This window comes from Sminthopsis crassicaudata, chromosome 6, assembly GCF_048593235.1.
Source record: "Sminthopsis crassicaudata isolate SCR6 chromosome 6, ASM4859323v1, whole genome shotgun sequence".
NCBI lineage: Eukaryota > Metazoa > Chordata > Mammalia > Dasyuromorphia > Dasyuridae > Sminthopsis > Sminthopsis crassicaudata.
In genome coordinates, this window is record NC_133622.1 from 29,947,595 (window position 1) to 29,964,128 (window position 16,534).

Consider the following 16,534-nt stretch of genomic DNA (forward strand, 5'->3'; position numbering starts at 1 on the left):
CCCTGCTTTACACATACATTATTGAATTTACTCTTTAGCTTCAACATGAGGTCTAATTCTTACATCTCAATACTATCATTTTCATTATCATTATTCTTTGGTCAGGTTTTAAGCGATAACTTTGTCTCTCATTTTTTTGACTTTCCTCAATCCTGTACAACTCCCAGTTCCTATATCCCTCTCAGAGCTGAGGACTGCTGGAGAAAGTTATTATCTAGACCTCAGTTGGATCCTTAATGCTGCTCTCCTTTATTTCTTTTACGAGACCTTATGTGATAATTTTTTTTAAATTAAAAAAAAAAATCACATCTTAGCAATCATGAACAAATATTTCAGGGTTCCAGTGAAGAAGAAAAAGAGGATTATAAATTTCCATTAATTATCCTAGTTATTTTTGTCTTTATCTGAACTTTTTTCCTGTATTTTTTGTTTTATTTATGCTTTATATTTTTATATTTTTATCATTTTTCACTAACATCATCTGCATAGAGAATCATCTTCCTAGCCAAAAAAGTATAATCAAATAAAACAAAATAACCTATTGATCATGCCTGATATTTATCTATGTATCTGTCTATCTCATTTAGCACTTGCAATTCATTTAATTTTTTAACTTTGCTACTTCTGTCTTTCATTCTTACCAGGCTGATGTGCATGTGATAGACTTTTAGAAATGTTTTGTTTTTCTCTTCTTATGGGTGATTAAGAACATTCTTTGATAGGCTTATATTAGTTATGAAAAATTCTCTTTTACACTTTTTTCAACTTGTCTATTGAAAACCACCATTCATATACACACACATAGCACCAACTTTCATAAGATTTTTATCAAATATATTTGCCATCAGGATTTTCCTTCTTTGCTTTTCTTTTGTGTTTACTTTGCTTGTACATTTATATTCCTATAATTGTCACTTCTCTCTTCTGTAATTACCTATCTTATTTTTTTAGGTATTGAGGCAAAGTCTTTATTAAGGTATATGTTACATGTTGTGTTGAATGCCAAGGATATAGATACAGGCAAATAAGAAGAGTCCTCTGTCTCAAAACTGCTTATAATCTAGTGGAAGAAGATAACGCAAAATGGATTTGTAAGGAGCAGACAGCAAGAATGTGGAGATGGCTAGAAATGATGTCTGGATTGAGGCAACCCTGTGGGAATGCTCTTTTCTGAGAGTGTCCTCATAGTATTTACTGATGAAAAGGGCCTTAGAAGTCATGGGCTCTTTTCTCCTCAGGTTATGGATGAGGAAATGAAGTACGGGAAAAGAAGGCCAACCATATGATTCTGAAAATGTTTCGTTATAATTAAGAATTCTTCTAGCCATTGCTGTGAAACATATCCTCTTTAGTTGTAGTAAAGTAAAATCTTTTTATCTTTTTTGTATAGATCATGTTTCCATTTTGAAGCTTATTGTAGGTATAGAATATAATTTGTCAGTCCTATTGCCATTCTCATGGCAGTTTGGTTTCTGGTTTTTGTAGAGGTATTACTCCAGTAGATGGTGTCCTTAGGTTTATCAGACACTATATTACTTTGGTTACTTCTGGGCCTTCTAATAACAGTTAATGACATTTACATAGCTAAGTGTGCTAAGCACTTTACAAATACTGTTTTATTTGATTCTCATAATAGCCTTAGAGGGGGCTCCCTGATACTATTATCCCCATTTTTATGGGTGAGGAAACTGTCTAAATGACTTGCCCAAAAACCACTGCATGTCTGAGGCAGGATTTGAACATAGGTAGACTTTATTTTTTTGAATAGTTTTTTATTATTTTTTTCTCTATTATATGTATAAAAAACATTTATTTTAAAATTTTGAATTCAAGCTCTCTCCCTCCCTCTCCAATCCCTGAAATTGGAGAAATTTAATGTAGTTTATACATGTATAAAATATTAATCATGTTAGAACATAGGTCTTCTACTTTCAAGTCCAGTGTACTGTTTATTTTGATTATTATTGATTTTGGGGGGGGGGAAAGGGGCAAAGCAATTGCAGTTAAATGACTTGCTCCCAGGGTCTTAAACATGTGCAGTTCTTCTATTTATAATTCAACATTTATCCTTGCTGTACAAGAAAAATCTGGTCAAAAAGGGGGAAAATAAAAAGGGAAAAAAAGCAAACAACAGAAAAGATGAAAATACTATGCTGTAATCCACATTCAGTTCCCATAGCCCCCACTCTGTGTGCAGATGAGATGGTTTTCTTAATCACAGTTCTTTTGGAATTGGCCTGAATAACCTCACTGTTAAAAAATCGAGTCCATCACAGCTGATCATCACATAATTTTGTTGTTGCCATGTACACTATTCTCTTGGTTCTACTCATTCTAGACCTCTTTGATCAATAGTGATTTAAAGCATTTCTTCATATGATTAGAAATGGCTTTAATTTCTTTGTTTGAAAATTCTTTTCATATCCTTTGACCATTTATCAATTGGAGAATGGCTTGTATTTTTAGAAATTTGAGCCAATTTTCTCTATATTTTAGAAATGAGGTCTTTATCAGACCTTTATCAGATTGAATATAAAAAAATTTTCCATTCCATGCTTTACTTCTGAGAAGACCTTCCTCCTTTTCAACATTAATTTCTGCCTCAGTGTCCTTAATCCCCATTCCTCATGTTTTTTCCAGTACTATATTCCATTGGTTAGTCATTTTCTTATTCTTCTTTTTTTACTCTCTTTCACTGGCTTCTATATTTACAAATATGCTTAGATTTCTTTTTCCTTCTTTGCTATTTCTCAACTTTTTCTATATTTCACCTCTCTATAGTAGTCTCTATATCCTTGCTGCTTCATTTTTTAAGTTGGTAAAATCAAATTTCTGTCCTACTATTTTTGAAATTGCCTCCTTCTTTGCTAATGCCAATCTAAATCCCTTTCTCAATTCATGTAAATTTTGCAGTGTTAATTCCAAGTTCAGGCCAAAACTTGCATATGAAAACTTTTTTATAGTATACTACATGATGTTGGAAAAGATAATTTTAATTTCAATTGAATTAATTGCTTGAGTTTTGGAGTCCAGTTGTCAAAGGTTAAGGAGTGAATGAAAATTGGTGAAGTAGAAACAGGGAGTGAGAATAATTATTCTAGAAAATTACCTGAGAAAATAAGAAGTTAGGTAGCAGCTTGAGAGGATAGTAGTTTCTAATGAAATTAGTTCTTTTAAATGGTTGGAGAAGACTTGATATATTTTAGATAATTAGATAAAGAGTCAATAGGATAGAGAGAGCTTGAAGATTAGATATGGAGAGGAAAAATGATTGAGGATAGTGTTTTTGGACAAGATGGAATTATATGAAGGAGTTGATCTTGGCTAAGAAAACCCACGTGCAGAACTCCTTGTGATAGGAGAGAAAATGATTTGTCCTTAATGGATCCAAATAGGTAATATAGTAATTAAATGTTGTTGAGGATGAGTATTAAGGTTTTTTTCGTCTTACTATCTTCCTCTCATTTGAAAACCAGGTCACCATTTGACAGCTTCATAATTCCCCATGGTTTTTGAACGTATGGTAGTTGATTCTTTGATTTCTTGATCATCACATTCTTTCTGTTCCTAGAAACAGAATTCTTCTTGAATTAAAAGACTTTATTTCACTTGAAACACATGATTCCATAAATATTTTTAATTATACCTGAACTTTGTTTCCCTCTTGAGCATGTTTTACGTTTTTTATTTTGGACATTTTTTTTATTGATGAAATAAACATCACAATTAAATGATGTGTTCCTTTCTCCCTCCCATCTTATTTGAAAAGATGATTGAAATTGGAAACCTAATTGCAAAAAGGTTTAAAAAGTGAAAGAGAGACTATGAAGTAGGTAACGCATTTGCTTTGTTTCTTACAAACTTATTTAGAAAATAAGGGAAAGATAGAATAGTAGTCTTAATATTTAGACATGGATGAGACCTTAAAGGTCATCTAGTTCGGTTTACCCTTGCTTCACTTCTTAAATGGAGTTTTACAGACTTTGACATGGAAAAACTCCTATTTCATTGCCTTATCATAGTGTGGAGGGATGACCCAGGGTTCTCTTAATCTAGGCCAACAAAACATAAATCCCGGCAGGTTTCCATTACATAAATGCTTCAACTGAGGTATGGCTTTAGTAGAGGGATATTTATAGGTATCTGTTATTTGTATAGTGACTTAAAGTTTGCAAAGTACTTTCCAAATCTTAGCTTATTTTATCCCTACAGTAACCCTGAGAGTTTGGTTCTGTTTTTTATCTCTATTTTACACATGAGGAAACTGAAACAAACAAGTGACATACCCAGAGAGTTTTCTGAGGATGGAGTTAAGCTTTTGTGTCTTTCAGGCTGTCTTTAAAAAAAAGTTAATTTATTTTATCGTCACAGAAATCCTTTTCCTTGTCTGTAGTGATATCAAAGGAGTTCAAAGTAAGCAAAATGTATTGCCACATAATTTTAATTTGACTTTTGGTGTGCTAAATTTGAGTTGATAAATATGCAAATTGCTGAAGAAAGCTGCTTTATATCTATCTTGATATTTATCAGGATAAAATAAATGAATGAATTAAGAATGAAGATAAACAAACCTAGTCAGCACTTAATTCCTCAAAGTACTGTGCTAAGAAAACTCTTGGTAATATAATAGCCTCTGTTCTTAGTACATTCTAATGAGAAAGACAACTCTTTAAAAAAGTTTCAATCTCCAAGTTTGGTGGAGAGGTCCTGGAGTTTTACCATAGGGCACTGGTCAAACAGATAGTCTTATATATTTTTAAGCATGTAATTTCTGTTCTTTTTGATGTTGAACATTTTGAAACTTCCAAGTACTTTGATATAGTGAAATTTGTTTTATGCATATTTCTTAGCTGTGACTAAAGGGAAGCAAATTACAGCTAAATGAAAAGATGAGTTTTCAGTCATTTCTTGGAGAAACAAAGCATGATGGAGGAGGTACAGTTAGTTTTGGTAATTTAACATTATACTCATCATAAGTATTTGCAAAAAGATCACTAAGAAATTTATTGCACCTTATGTACCAACTTTGGCTGCTGAGAATGAAGAGGGAGAGAAGTTTTAAGAAGAACTTGATAAAACTGAATTAAGTCAGTATATTCTCTGATAGTTTTGGTAATTTCAGTGTAAGTGAGAAAAGTTGGTAATTGGTGAAAAAGAGAGCATAGTTCAGGAAGTAGAATCAAGATATACAAAGACATGTATGTTCCACAACTCTCTTGACTTTCTTTCTTTACATTCTTTATAAGAAAAATTTGTAGACCCTTGATGTGATGAACAACAAATAATGTGAAAGAAATAAAATAGACTCAAAAGACTTTCCTCAAAAGACTTGTTCGTGATGTGGGATTTATCTGGGATCATTTGTCTCAGTAGTTAGACTACTGAATTGACAGGGCAATAATCAAAATTTGTAAAAATTAGGAAAAAATAATAAAGAGGAAGATTCAACATTGAAATGCTAAAAAAGATTATAATGATTTTATACTAAATTACAAACAAAAGTATCCTAGCAATAATTTTTAGGAAGTATCCTAGTAATCATTTTGATTTAACGCCAATTAAAAGAGATAGGCAACTCAATACAGCCTAGAGTGAGAATATACATTCATTTAGAAAATACTAACTAAAAGGAGTATGATCTTGTTAAGGAGGGAGAAATGAAGGAAAAAATTAGTATTAAAAATGGTTTGAAAAAAAGATCTAACTAGGCAATGTAATTTCACAAAAATGGAAGGGAAACAAAAGACACATAAAGATTATTCTAAGTAACTTTCACTCTCAAGGACAGTGGAATCACCACTGAATTCCTAACATCATAGTCCTGGATATCTTATAGTAGAGACAGAAATAGTACTGAAGGGAACAAAAAAAGGTTGATCAAATTTTTTTGGACACAATTAGTCTGGCAATTAGTGATTAAAATGACACATCTCTGAAAGTGATAAAGATAACAAAGACTTTGTAAAAGTCTCAATCCTTAATAATACCAAAAAAAGTTAATTGGGAAAATTTTTTGACCATATTCTTGTTCTTATCATCTATCTAAACCTTTTCTATGCATGAATATAGGGAATTCTTTTTTTAAATCCTTTAAAAAATTAAAATTTTTAAAATTTAAAATTAAAAAGTTTTAAATCAAGTGATATTCAGTAATGTATTCTGTCTGATTGTGTGTATATGTGTGTGTATTTCCTACTTTTTAATTGACTGAATTAGATATTCCTTTCAACTCCTAACAATAGAAATAATAATGTTAAATGCCTGATCTTATCATAAACATCAGGGGAAGAATTTATGATAGAAAAATATATATTTATGAAATATGCTTACCAAGTGATGGAAAAGATGTGGTACATTTAACCAAAAAGTTTTTGGTTAAATAGGTATTGAGGTCTTCCAGGTCTTGTTAGCATATGATGGTGCTGCGTGCATTGAATCCTGGCAAATTTTGTTTGGAATGCAATCTATCATCACAAAAGAATATAGCCTGAGTAAACAGAGAGTGTGCTTTGTATTTACTAAAGTAAATTGGAAAGTTTCCTGTGAAACCAGTCACCATTTTAAAATGTCCAATTTGTTAATCAATGAGCATTTATTAGATATTTACTGTATGCCAGGCATTGTGCCAGGGAGATGGGAGACCAAGAGCAATTCCACATTGCAGTATGGTAGTGAGATAAAGAATACAACAGATTTTGAAAAATTAAAAATGTTTGTTGGGCATATGATAATGGCATTTCTCACACATGGCAGCTGTGAGAAAGCTTCAATATATAACCAGTGAGAAATTTTGATGTAGCACTGGAGTAAAAGATGGCATCAAAAAAATGTGTGATACGGAGAGAAGATGGGCTGGTTATATTGAAGAGAGCAGAAAGATAGCCAGGCTTTCTAGTGATTACTTTATCATGTTAGCATAAAATGAAGAAATCCACCCATGTTTGGGGAGGGGGGAGAGACTTCTTTCACAGAACTTAGGAGAAGACATGAATAAGAATTGTGATCTCTGTAGTTTTAAGGAAAAGTTCCAAGTTGATGAAATTGTGAGTCTATTTGAATATTATAATGAAGAATTAGATGAGGAAAAGGAAAGAAAGGATAAAAATAATAGTGATTTGAATAATTATTATTGATATAACTTAGTTGATTACTTATGCCAATGTTTTAAATTACTAAAAAATTTCTTCATTAAATCATAGTTTATATGATATTAGAAATCAGGGTCACATAATTAAGATATTGAACTAGACATTTTCTCTGATTCCCATCACCTCACAAACATCTTCAAAACAGAAATTACGCATCAAAGATTAAGCATTGTTAGATATTTCCATGACTGAGGATACCCAGAATCAAAATCAATTTTTAAGGAAAAAACAAGAAAGAAAATAAACAACAACCTCTCACACCCCAAGAATTCATATTCATTGGCTTTGAGCACATTTAGCACCTCTTTGAGCCTGTTGGATAAGGTGTTCTTTCTGCTAGGCTTGGTTTTGTGCAAGGTAGTGCCCTAGAAACACTTGGCACTGAGTCTTAGAGACATGTCCCACTCCCTTCATTCCTTAGTTTTCTAGGCTTGCACCAGCACTAGTGCTTCTGGTTTGCAGCCTCCAGTAGGCTTCTGGTCCTCAAAGGCTGGGACCACACTGACTGTCAAGGCCCAAGCAAACTTCTTCAGCCTAAAGTTGGAGTCTGCACAGAAGTGGGAAGAGGGAGAGAGAAAGGCAGTGTGAGGATGCAGAAATGAATTTTGATATTAACCTATGTTATGTTCATGGTTCTACTAATGCACTCTTGCTTGTCAGTAGCATTGAAGGTAGGAAAAGGGACGCTAAATGAGCTTTTGGAAAAAATTTAAATTATTGGAAGGATATTTATTTTAGGATCTATTCTCTCTGGTAGCAAACAGTGGTGAGGTCATTATTGACTTTGTTTTCTTACAAAGTAATTTTTAAAGTAGCACATAAGTTCTCACAGAAAAATCCTTTTTGCTTAAAGCAAACCTGTTTTGTAGGTCTGTCTTTTATACTCATAAATTAGTTGTTCTTGAATACCTTAAGTGCAATATAGATTGTTGCATTCTTTTGTATATTGGAAATAACAACTTTTCTTTCAGAAGTATTTAGATAATTAGAATTGAAATTATTGCTTTGCTGTCTTTCCTGAAAAGAAGTGGCATTATAATGAGTGAAAATTGTTCCACTCTTCTTTACCTCATCAAGGATGTAAAAGTTCATGTCAAAAAATTGGATATGGGCCTATAGTAACACTTTTAATAGCCACAAAAAATTGAAACTAAAATAAGTGTCCATTGATAATGTAATTTTGCTTAACAAATTGTGATGTGTAAATATAGTGGCATATTTTCTCTGCTGTAAGAAGTATAAAATACAAGAAATTCAGACAAATATTGGCATATTTGATGTTAAATGGGAAAAAAAGCAGAATATAGGAGAATAGTGTAATACATGGTGCCTTCCATGTAATGTAAGGGCAAATAATACTGAAGGGCAGACTGTTAATTGTAATGAATCTTATAGTCCCAAAGAATAGATAATGAAATGAACTTTCCCTTTTCTTAATAGAACATTGGCAAATATTTAAAAGGGGACATATATTTACAACTGACTTTAGTCTATGTTAATTTTGGTTTACTGTTTTTCTTTGTTGCAAGGAAATAGTTAAATGGAGTAGGAATTGCTATAGAAACATTAGGCATCAATGAACTTGAAAAAGAAAAAAGAGAAAGTATAAGAACAATTTTGTGAATTGGAGGGCTACCTTGTGCTCATCCTGTACTTTTTTTCCCTCCAGAATCTTTTTCTTGCTTTATATTTTAACTCAGTTATATTTTGAAGTCTGCAAAGATCTCATAGATGGTATTTCTTTGTATCAGTTATTTTAATACCTAATTAAACCTTTTCCCTTCCCCTCCCAATCTATATTATAAATTGTTTCCAGGGAAGGAAATTCTTTATCCTACTTAGTAGATGCTTAGTAGTTATTGATTACAAATAAGCAAAAAATTGTGAAAAGGTCAAAATATAATGAATGGATGGTAAGCTCCTCATCTTTTTGAAATGATGTTTTCTTCCCTCTGATGACTTTTAATTTCTAGTTAATATGCCATCATAATATTAATATTATTTAAGTAGGTGAGAGATCTTATGGGCTCATTGATTGGTTCTGAAGGCCATCACCATTTTAAAAGTTAATTTGACTTTATGTATACATACACATATATACATATTTTTTTAGTGGGTGTTTCTGTTTATAAAAATCTCAAGTAATGCTTTATATATATATACATTCTAGGTGCGGTTTATTACTAAAATTTGGCATCCTAATATTAGTTCTGTCACTGGGGCCATTTGTTTGGATATCCTGAAAGATCAATGGTAAGAAATTTTTATTTTTCTCTCCTATCTTTCCCACCTCACTCCTATTTAAAAAGGACTTGTTATGCTTTTGTTTGTCCTTTTCTTGGATAATAAGTATAAAATCAAACAATTTAAATCTACTTGGAAATAGTAGATTTACTTTGGAGCTACAAAATTTTTTTTTCAATTCTAATTTCTCATTTTGAAAATTAGTGAATGTGCTGTGCTATTTCTTTAAATTCATTTTTCTCCTAGGTGGCTTCTTTTGAAATGATACTTAAAAAATGTTTCTTAAAGAAGTGAATTTGATTTTGCATAGATGAAATAAAAATCTCTCCCTTTCTTTATACTCCATAATACAATACTTGAATTATTTTTGATCATTTAAAAAGATCTCTTAACATTTCCCTTTTTGAGGATGAACCTCATTGAGTTTTGTTAAACTGGTTGTCAAATGAGAGATTGAAAGACATGTTAATGGATACTTTAAAATTTAGTTGAATTTAACTACTGAATATGTGTTCCATCAGGTTAATACTCAGCTAACTCAGGATATCTGCTATGCCTGTTATATGTACCTGGTGGTGTAATAAAGACTTCACAAATATTATTGGGAGATGGTTTAAATTATTATCTCCATTTTAAAATTGAGGAAACTGAGGCAAATAGGTTTGTTCCAGGCTTGCCCAAGGTCAGATAGCTAATAAGTATTTGAGGAAAGACAAAAGTGAATACAGATGTTCCTGGCTTGCACCATCAAACAGCCCCATGAGGCATAGAAAGAGAATTTGATGGAGACATAGTAACACAAGACAAGAAATACCTGTTAATGTGAAGCTTTAGAGTTTGGATGATTTGTTAAAAAAAATTTTAAGGACATTAAAACATATTGATCTCAAAGGATGAAAAAAAAAACCATAAATGCAAAATGGTAAATTATGTAAGCATTATTAAAAAATAAAGATATGGGTCATAACTGAGCACAGATCAATTGTATGGGGCTCATGAATTATCTCTTTTATTAATATATTAGGTACATGAGAGAGGTTTCAAGTTTTAACCAAATTATTTAACTAGGAAAGCCACAAGGAAATGCTCTTTATGTATGTATAACACAACTTGCGGTTCTTTTATCCTATACTAACACTAAATATTAATATTGTATTTTAATGATATTATTTTAAATATTCTCCTAAAATTACCTTTGGAGGATTTCTTTTTTGTTTTTATTAGATTTTGATTTATCATTTAATGATTGTTCAGATAGCTATAGATTAATTGACTTTCTACAACAATGTTGAAGTTTGTTCTTATTAAAAAAAAATCTTTGAAAATATTACCTTGCCTTTATAAAAACAGTATGTACTAGAAAGTCAGGAATGTAAGCAAAATCAATTCTGAATAATTAGAGGTAAAACTCCAAAATGAATATGTCTGTTTTGATTTTTTTTTTTTTTTTTTTTTTTGATTAAAAAGTGCAGGATGGTTTAAGTACTTTATTTAGTGAAAGTTTTGACCTTATTGGCTCAGTCCATTGGGTGGGATTTATTTGGTTTTCTTGCTGAGAAAATTAATTTTGCCTTGCTGAGTGTTCTCTAGGAACTAAAAATATTATTGCTTCTTATGCTTTTCACAGTATTTGGAATCTATAATTCTTTTCAAAAGGTTAATTTGGAATGGTTAGCTATATTTGCCTTCAAGGTGTTTTCCTTTTTTCCCTGAGTATTGATCAGGTCATATCTTTTTATCTCTGTTCCTGAAATAGTTTCCCTTATCAAGATCGGCAAAGTTTTTTTTTTTGTTTTGTTTTGTTTTTAATAGCTTTTTATTTACAAGATATCTGCATGGGTAATTTTTCAGCATTGACAATTGCAAAAGCCTTTTGTTCTAAATTTTTCCCCTCCCCCAGATGGCAGGTAGACCAATACATGTTAAATATGTGAAAGTATATGTTAAATACAATATATGTGTACATGTCCATATAGTTATTTTGCTGCACAAGAAGAATTGGACTTTGAAATAGGGTACAATTAACCTGTGAAGGAAATAAAAAATGCAGGTGGACAAAAATAGAGGGATTGTGAATACTATGTAGTGGTTCACACTCATTTATTTCCTAGAGTACTTTCACTGGGTATAGCTGGTTCAATTCGTTACTGTTCTATTGGAACTGATTCTCTCATTGTTGAAGATGGCCACATCCATCAGAATTGATTATCATATAGGGTTGTTGTTGAAGTATATAATGATCTACTGGCGATAGGCAGTCTTTTAAAAAATTCTCTTTGTTGATTATATTCTCTCCATGAAAAAAATATTCTTGCCATACAGTTTTTTGAGGAATCTGTAAGCCTTTGATAATCTGGATTATGAACCATGTTTGCCAACTTTCTTTTGGTTAAAATTTGGCTCTCTTTTGGTTAAAGTTACTAAGTATCATGTTGATTTAGGGTAGAAGATTTTTTTTTATTATCTTCATAAAATTTTTCTGTTGCTTTGTATACTTCTATCACTTGTTTCCTTGGAAGTCTGCTTGCTTACACTTGTCTTGATGTCTTGGGTACGGGATGAAAGCAACTCTGGGAATTTGCTAATTTTTTTTAAAATCACATTTCACTAGTGGGAAAAAAACGCCAAACTTTAAACTCAGATTTGTGGTCTGGAAGTGACATTTGATGTAATCCAGGAATATACTAATCATTTTATAACAAAGGGAACTGAGATCCTGAGGGTCCCAAGTGATTTGTCCAAGATTACATAGGTAGTGTGTGGGGCAGAGCTGGTGGCATTTGAAGTAGGGTCTCTGGTTTCAAATCTGAACTAGAACATGTATCTATAGAGTTGATATTGCCAAGTCTTAGGTTATCCTCTTGAGACCTGTGTTCTGGCCATGATGGAGAGGGCCTGATGACAGCACTTGTGATGGTTTCAGATGGATACACCCCCAGGAGGGGTGTGTTATTATGATTTCCATTTCCTTTTTTGAGGAAACTGAGGCCATTTTGCCCAGAGTCATTCCCTAGGAAATCAAACTTGACTCTATATGCAGTCCTTTATCCACTGTATCAGTATTGGTTAAGAAACTGAAGGTTTTAGGAACTCAGGTAGTGTTTCTGTCTCTGGTATTGATTGATGGCAAGGGCTTCAGAAGAAAGGCATAATTTGGAAGTTAATAAGTTCTCTAATATATAATAAATGTTCTCTAAAAACGGGTTTTGGGTTTTGTACATTGACTTAATTAAATAGAGTAATGGCAGATTCTTGGTTGAGGATAGAATATACCTTAACAAAGTTTGGTAAAAATGTATTTGTCTAAAGCTTTAAAGGATTACAAAGGAAGTAAATGCTTCTGTGTGTCTATCACGCTAGACATTGTAGAGATATGCTTCAGATGTGTGTGTGTGTGTGTGTATGTGAAAATGGGAGTAATTTTATTTCAAAGGAATAGAGTAAGATAAAAAGAAGGAGCAGGTTCTGGAGTGGAGTAAATGGCATGTATCAAATTATCATATTTGAGGAAATGAAGAAGCACGTTCAATAGAAATTAAGTAATATTTATTTGAAGGGTAATAATAATATTAGGCCTAGATAGAGGGAAAGGTATGGAAGACAAATTGGAGAAACAGTTCAAATATCTGGGGTGAAGACATGATTGTAGTACTAATGATGAAATTCAGTTCTCTGAATGTCTGCTGTATAACAATACCTAACAATTTCCTGTTTAATTATAATTTATCCTTCAAAATAGAGGAGGCAGTGAAGAGAACGTCACCATCTGATTTTTCCCAGTAAGAAATAATCTTGCTTAATTAGATATTCACAGGAACTTTCCATGAAAAGTAGTAACTTATTTTTGAGAGAAGACAAAAACCAGAGATCATGTAGCTTTTGCCAAAAATTTTTGAGACTACATTTCAAAGGCTTTTAAGAAAGGGCGTGTAGCGAAACCCCTTCATAGAAAATTTTACATGGGAATTTAACCTAGGAAAGATTGGTTTTCTCATAAGAATGTCTAAAAATTATTTGATGAAATTTCTCATGCTCTTTTTGTGTATAAGATAAAGAGATGCAGATTTCAAAACTTCTTGAAGTTGGATCCAAGGAGTCACTTTACCCTGTTAGTTTCAGGTTTTAAAATTTTTAATGATAACTTATTCTTAGTAGTGAGAAGAAAGAACTGTAGGGACATTCATTTTTCATTGAAGTCATGCTCCTTGTTCAAGATCCCAATGTCTTCGGGTCTCATGAGGTTCTATAGATTTCTTCTAGTGTGTGCTTGATAAATATGGTCAAAGGAGTGTCTTTAATAGTTCTTCATAATCTTGGAAGGAAGTGTCTAGTGGAGTGTCTCAGAGATTTGTCCTTGTCTTTTTGTTCTTTAACCCTTTTTAAAAATCAGTTGCTTAGATAAAGATATAAGTGGCATGCTTATGAAATTTGAAGATGATACAATGCAGAAAGGGAGAATTAACATATCTGATGACTAAAATGCAAAAAGATCTAACCTGGTTAGGATAGGCATAGAGTTTCATATTTGGAAGAAGGCTTAGATCTTAACCTGAAGTAATATGATGTGAATTGTATGACTTCACTTTACCAGTGCCAATAAAGTGCATACATTAAGCATACATTAAGTGACAGGCATTGGTGTTAGGTGCTGGGGATACAAAGAAAACATCCTGCCATCAAGGAATTCCCTTTTTTCTTTTTAAAATTTTAAGTATTTTTTATTTTTCCAAATAGTTTTCAACATTATTGTTATTATTATTATTTTAACTGAGGCAATTGGAGTTAAGTGACTTGTCCAGAGTCACACAAGTATCTGAGAACAGATTTGGCTGGTGCTCTATCTACTGCGCCACCTAGCTGCCTCCCACAAATGAAATGAAAATATTCATTTTGTAAATATTTGCATTCCAAATTTTACTCTCTTTCTCCCTTATCACGGGTAAGACAGTTATTAATGCAATTAGAGGTATGATTCTTTTAAACAAATTAAGGAGTTTACTTTTTTATGAGTGCTTTTTGTTGGATGGAGTTCGAGAAAGGCCTCTAGTGGTAGCTTTAGTTGAGTTTTAAAGAACTGCAGATTATTAAAGGTGGAGGCAATAATGGGAGGACAATATGTTCAAAGGCATGGGGAAAAGTTAAATTTTTTTTCCCCCCAAGAATCAAGAAGGTATTCCAATTTGACCACAATGTTCTAAGTGAAGGGGAGCAATGTGTAATAAGGTTCAGAATGTCATCTGTAACTAAATTATGAAGGAAATTAAATGTAGTTTACCCTGGAGGTAGTAGGGAGCTACTCAGGTTCTTTTATTAAGTGCTCAGATGTGCTTTTGGAATAGCACTAACAGTAATAAGTGGTATTTTAAGACCTAGGCTTTTCTGATGTCTTTCCTCTTTCCCAGTAACACTGTCTATCACATTTGCTAAAGTATTATAAGCAGTCTATGGTTGAAATGACTTTTAAAATAATTTTTTTCAAAGTTTTTCTGAGGTATGTGCCAAAATGTTTGTGGCAGCTCTTTTCATAGTGGCTAGAAACTGGAAAATGAATGGATGTCCATCAATTGGAGAATGGTTGGGTAAATTATGGTATATGAATGTTATGGAATATTATTGCTCTGTAAGAAATGACCAGCAGGAGGAATACAGAGAGGCTTGGAGAGGCTTAAATCAACTGATGCTGAGTGAAATGAGCAGAACCAGAAGATCACTATGCACTTCAACAACAATACTGTATGAAGATATATTCTGATGGAAGTGGAAATCTTCAACATAAAGAAGATCCAACTCACTTCCAGTTGATCAATGATGGACAGAAACAACTACACCCAGAGAAGGAACACTGGGAAGTGAATGTAAATTGTTAGCACTACTGTCTATCTACCCAGGTTACTTATACCTTCAGAATCTAATACTTAATGTGCAACAAGAAAATGGTATTTACACACATATATTGTATCTAGGTTATATTGTAACATATGTAAAATGTATGGGATTGCCTGTCATCAAGGGGAGGGAGTAGAGGAAGGGAAGGGATAATTTGGAAAAATGAATACAAGGGATAATATTATTTAAAAAATTACTCATGCATATGTACTGTGAAAAAAAATTATAAATAAAAAAATAAAAAAGGAAAAAAAACCAAAACAAACAAACAAAAAAAAAAAAAACAAAGTTTTTCTGAGGGTCAGCATCAAGATAGGAGAACAAGAGCTGAAAGGGCACCAAAAACCGTTATTGAAATGGAACATGTCCTTCACGGATTCCAAAATTTAGATGTCTTTCCTAGCTGTGGTACAGTGATCCGGATAGTTTTTTTTTTTTTTTTTTTTTTTTTTTTTTTTGGTCTATATTTCATTAAACTCTGGACTTCTTTTAAGGCCTTTTTAGTGATATCCTTTAGCATCTAGAAAAGGTATTTTTTTGCCATAAGTGGGTTATAAAAAAAAAAAAGAAACCAAAATGGATGAGAAAAAAAAATAGTTCAGATATAAAGGACATATTTCTGAATAGGCAGACTGCTGATAGAGTAAGTATGTGTGCAAATGCATGCATGCATTTTCCTGTGTATGTTTGTGTTTGTATGTAAGATTTTGGCTCAGAAGGTGTGGATGAACACTGTCCTGGGCTCAAAGTTGTGCAAGTGGAGAAAATTGGTCTGGATTACCTTTGAGCACTTTTTTAGATATTCCCAATTTTACTTTTATTGCCGAAGCTTAAAGCTGATGTTTCCCCAGTCCTATGGCTGTGAATCTCAAAACAAGATTGCATATATCTGCCATTGTGACTATTGTTAATAGGTAGCAATATGTTACCTATTTTGAGTTTCATTTGTTATAACATTTATAATCTATGGTATATATGGCAAGGAATTGTTGAAGCATTATTCATGGGACAAGAATAAAGGTTAGTAAATTATCAGCTTTAAGTGCTATTAAAGCTATGAAGCATATTAAAAGAACAGTATATATTCACTGGATCAACACAAATGGGAATTGCACAGGATGAGAAAGGGATCTGTTTTGATATATGGCAATAGAGAGAATATTCTTAATTCATTAGATATTCACTGATCGTATGAGGATAAGTGATGGGATTTTTACACTCAGAACAAACTAAGAGGGAAAGGATTATGAGTTTTT

The 16,534-nt window shown here is 32.3% G+C and overlaps 1 protein-coding gene across 2 annotated transcripts in view; it reads left to right on the forward strand.

Moving 5' to 3' along the window:
- The window catches only part of UBE2K (ubiquitin conjugating enzyme E2 K), a 70,610-nt gene that overhangs the window by 30,873 nt on the left and 23,203 nt on the right, over positions 1–16,534 (forward strand). The window contains exon 4 of one of the 2 annotated variants that reach the window (XM_074274577.1): positions 9,319–9,401. The exons of the other annotated variant lie outside the window; for it this stretch is intronic. Coding sequence (XP_074130678.1) covers positions 9,319–9,401 — 83 coding nt within the window. The remainder of the gene's footprint in view (positions 1–9,318; positions 9,402–16,534) is intronic. 2 annotated transcript variants of the gene reach the window in all.